Source organism: Phanerochaete carnosa (assembly GCF_000300595.1).
Source record: "Phanerochaete carnosa HHB-10118-sp unplaced genomic scaffold PHACAscaffold_1, whole genome shotgun sequence".
Classification (NCBI taxonomy): domain Eukaryota; kingdom Fungi; phylum Basidiomycota; class Agaricomycetes; order Polyporales; family Phanerochaetaceae; genus Phanerochaete; species Phanerochaete carnosa.
Genome location: NW_006767628.1, coordinates 2,372,918 through 2,376,799, shown reverse-complemented (window position 1 = coordinate 2,376,799; position 3,882 = coordinate 2,372,918). Strand labels below are relative to the sequence as shown.

General features: G+C 50.0%; 3 protein-coding genes across 3 annotated transcripts; 2 read left to right on the top strand and 1 right to left on the bottom strand.

The window, feature by feature from the left end:
* Positions 1-1,085: 1,085 nt before the first annotated feature.
* On the top strand, positions 1,086-1,361 carry PHACADRAFT_84635 (uncharacterized protein; the record flags this gene model as incomplete). The annotated part of the gene is made up of 1 exon (XM_007390160.1): positions 1,086-1,361. The coding sequence occupies one exon, from the start codon at positions 1,086-1,088 to the stop codon at positions 1,359-1,361; it is 276 nt and encodes a 91-aa protein (XP_007390222.1).
* An 830-nt stretch (positions 1,362-2,191) lies between these two features.
* Positions 2,192-2,774, top strand: PHACADRAFT_246900 (uncharacterized protein; the record flags this gene model as incomplete). The annotated part of the gene is made up of 1 exon (XM_007390159.1): positions 2,192-2,774. A coding segment is annotated over one exon (249 nt), but the record flags the coding sequence as incomplete, so codon positions are not given.
* Positions 2,775-3,468: 694 nt separating this feature from the next.
* PHACADRAFT_84631 (uncharacterized protein) lies at positions 3,469-3,882 on the bottom strand (the record flags this gene model as incomplete). Its single annotated transcript, XM_007390158.1, has 1 exon — positions 3,469-3,882. A coding segment is annotated over one exon (414 nt), but the record flags the coding sequence as incomplete, so codon positions are not given.

Genomic DNA, 3,882 nt, shown 5'->3' with positions numbered 1-3,882 from the left:
AATTACCATTTACGGCAAATTTATAGTACATTTCTAGGACGTTTCTGACTTATCTCAGGTAAAAATCTTCTAGCTCATAAAATAGCTTCAAAATCCATCAGAAATGGCAATTTCAGGACCATCAAAAGTTTTCCTTGCCCGGACCTTTCCTCATTGCAAACATGAGGCGGAAATGATTTCTACATATGTTCTTTCAGATGTCCTGAAATGCGCCACAAAGTCTCCTGAAACATGAACTCTTTGCTGTACTGAAATGTAGCCATATTGAGTCATTTCAGGTTCATTTCAGGCTACACAAAATTTATCATTTTCCTGCACCGCAAATGGCTACGAAAGTGGTAGCAAATCTATCATTTTGGGACACCAGAAAGCCCCGGTTAAGTCTTCGAAAATGAAACAGTTTTGATGGCTTGACCAGGACATTTCAGGTGATCTGAAACCAGCTCATGCCCGTAGTGTTGTCGCTTAGGTTTTATAGCCTTAAAAAGGGACTCTGTTTGCTCTACATGCGCCTGGGGAGAAATTCTGCTGAATGGCGAAGTGTAAAGTGCGAGGAAGTCGAAGACGCCAATGGCGGCTTTGTGGCGTCTGTTGCGCGTCTAACGTATGGGGGACGCGACCTTTGATAACGACTCCGACTGCTTTCGTCCATTTACTGAATATCGACGATTCTAGTTTGCTGTCAGAACTTTGCATTTCTTGCATCATTGTCAACGGACTCCCTTTTTCATCACTATAGCACTCCTGTCCAAGTAAACTGTCTGGTGGGTCAGCAAGTCTCACGGTCTCAGAGTCGGAGAAGAGTCATCATTCCGAATGGGGGCGCTAGACTATGTCAAACAGGAAGTGATTCGGGCAACGGGTGAGTGTTACCCTGTGTACATATGCGGGTCATGACGTTGGTATCATTGCGGTTCGTAGCGGGTGCAGAAGATGCCTCCTCAGACATAAAGCTCACACCGGAGCAAGACGCCGTCTTTCATGAATTTTGTTCCGGGAAGAATGTGTTCTTCATGGGGTGTGCGGGAACGGGGAAGTCGCTGCTGCTCCGGAGAATCATTCGTTGGTGCAGGTCTCAACGCAAGATGGAAGAGTCTCAGCTCATCGTAACGGCTCCCACTGGCATGGCAGCAATGAACATCGGAGGGTCTACTATTCACTCTTGGGCGGGAATAGGCTTGGGCCTGGGACCAGCCGACAAGCTGCTCAAGCAACTTTTGGGCGATCATCGTTACAAGGTCATGAACGGAGGAGCAAAGGGCCCAATCCAGGACGAGCCGCGTAGTAGACTTCCCCGCGGTATGCGAAGGTGGCTAGAGTGCCAGGTGCTCATTATTGATGAGAGTGCGTCGCCCTTTTGAGAGATCCTCATTGCCTCACTTAAAAAGTTCATACTCAGTCTCTATGCTCGAAGGGTCGCTTCTTGACAAGCTGGTTGGATCTGACTCTTGAATGGATGCGTATCACAGGTGGCTTAGTCGCGATTTTTAGGAATATATGGGACGATTCATTCGGCAAGACCATAGGCCGTTTGGTGGCATTCAGGTGAGTTATTAGAGTTGAGCGTCCCTCTGAACGTTCACTGATGCCGTGCAGCTGGTACTCTCTGGCGATTTCCTGCAATTACCTCCTATAGGTGATCCCCTTCAACCGCCGATATTCGCGTTCCAAAGCAAGTGCTGGAATCGCTGCATGGGGAAGCCGATGCTACTTAAGACAGTTTTCAGACAAAAGGAGCTCGGTAAGAAACCGCATTTCGTTGTACGCAAGTGTGCGCACTAACCGCCGCTGTTTGCTGAAGATTTTATCGGCTATCTTAATCAGCTTCGAGTGGGGATAGTCACTCCTGGGGCTATCGAGTTTTTCCGGAGTCTCGCTCGTCCAGTCGTCTATCCAGGCGGTATTCAACCGACAGAACTGTCAGTGTGGTTATACCCTGTTTACATTACAGCTCTTGAGGCTTTCAACAATAGGTTCCCCACGAAGGATGAAGTCCACGACAAGAACAGCTACGAACTGAAAAAGCTTTCCGGCTCCAAACAGATTTACAAGTCCAGAGACAGACCAGGTTGGGAGTCCAAAACGTGGAGGCCACTCACAGATAAAGCTCTTCAGAGTGCGTATGATCGAATACCAGTCGCACAAGAGCTAGAATTCAAGGTTAGCACAATGCGTTCCCACATGGATGCGGACCACTCACTATGCAGCGTAGAGGGACGCACAAGTAATGTTGCTCAAGGTAACCAAACACCACAGTATTTGTGGCTTGACGAGTCCTGACATATTCAACCAGAATCTCGTGCAAAATGGCTTGGTCAATGGCTCGCTCGGTAAAATAGTCGGGTATTGCCCCGCACGCCATGCCTGGGAATCGCACGAGATATATCTCGGTACAGCTCTTGGCCTTGCCCCGCTGTCCAGGAGAATCTTCATCGGTGACGTTGAACGTGCTGCTCGGGAAGAGGTGGAGAGATGGCTAAATAGCGAACGGTACTGGCCCATCGTGCGATTCTTCATTGGGCGCTCGAGGAACACAGTCGATGTCTGCTGCGTGCCGCAAATGTTCACCGCAAGGCACGCCAGCGGCGGAATTGCGGCTTTCCGCGAACAGGTCTCTCGTTTACACCGAGTGATGGACTTGAACTGACGTATTGTGGGAAGGTGCCACTCATGCTGTCGTATGCGCTCACTATCCACAAGGCGCAAGGCCAAACTCTGGAACGAGTCAAGGTCGACTTGGCAAGGACCTTTACCGCAGGGCAATGTACGTCTGTAACGCATATCTGCTTCCCTAAGTGCTGTCAGTTCACGCGTGATACTCCTTCCCAGGCTACGCCGCGATATCTCGTGCCGTCAGTGCAGACGCTCTTCAAGTGTTACATTTCGATCCCGCAAAGTGCGCCGCATGTAGTCTAAAATGGCACAGGACACTGACGAATCTCGCCTGCCAGGGTCATTGCCGACAAAGACGTGCTCAGGTTCCTGGACAGACTACAGAACCAAGGAGACTTCTCAATTGACAAGAGCCTCGAATTTTGGGACGACGATCTCATGGATCTAGATTGAATCTTTATTCTGCGTGCCTGCATTAGACGCTATTTTATTTACTAGTAACGTTCGCATACTCAGCGCCCATGTACAGTAGGATCTTATTCGAAGTCATGATGTGTAGTCATCCCAGGCGTGTAGTCTGCGAAGGGAGCTATTCCAGCGAGTGTATAGTGGGCCGTGAAAACCAGTGTATCGAGTATAGGTCACAGCCCGCTGGTAAATTCTTAGCGCAGAGTCTGTCGTTCTTGGAGGTTCCAAAAGATGTGTATAATGTAGTGTGATAGTTTATGAATTTCAACGCAAGGCGTGCGGGAACATCGGTTATGGTTCTCAGGAACGGATCTTTGCTCACCACCGGGCGATGTAAGAACTGCGAGGAGATATTACATCTGGGCTCGAAAAGGCGAAGACTACTATCTACACCTTACCCAGCGTCTCAGCGATGCGCTCCATGTCAGGACCAACGGGACTTCCGTCTTCCCACTGCTTCAGCAAGGTCAGATCCAGCTCCCCCTTATAGTTGTTCTCTCGCATCCACTTCTCGAGATTCTGTCCGTTAGGGTTGACCTTGCGGATCCAAGCCATGTCCCGCTTGATGACGTCGTCCCGGTACAGGTGCCAGAACGCTGTGAAGTTCTGCTTCCAAGTTGTCGACCCATCGCCGCGCTTGCGCTCCCTCGCGACAGGATAGTCGGTATTCTTCCAGTTAGCCCAGTACTCTTCGACGGTCTGATAAACTGCGACGGCCGGTAGCCCGGTGACCTTCTTGAAGGTCTCAACGGTGCTCTCGAGCGTGGCCATCTCGCTCGCAATCTCGAGGTCCTTGCCTGA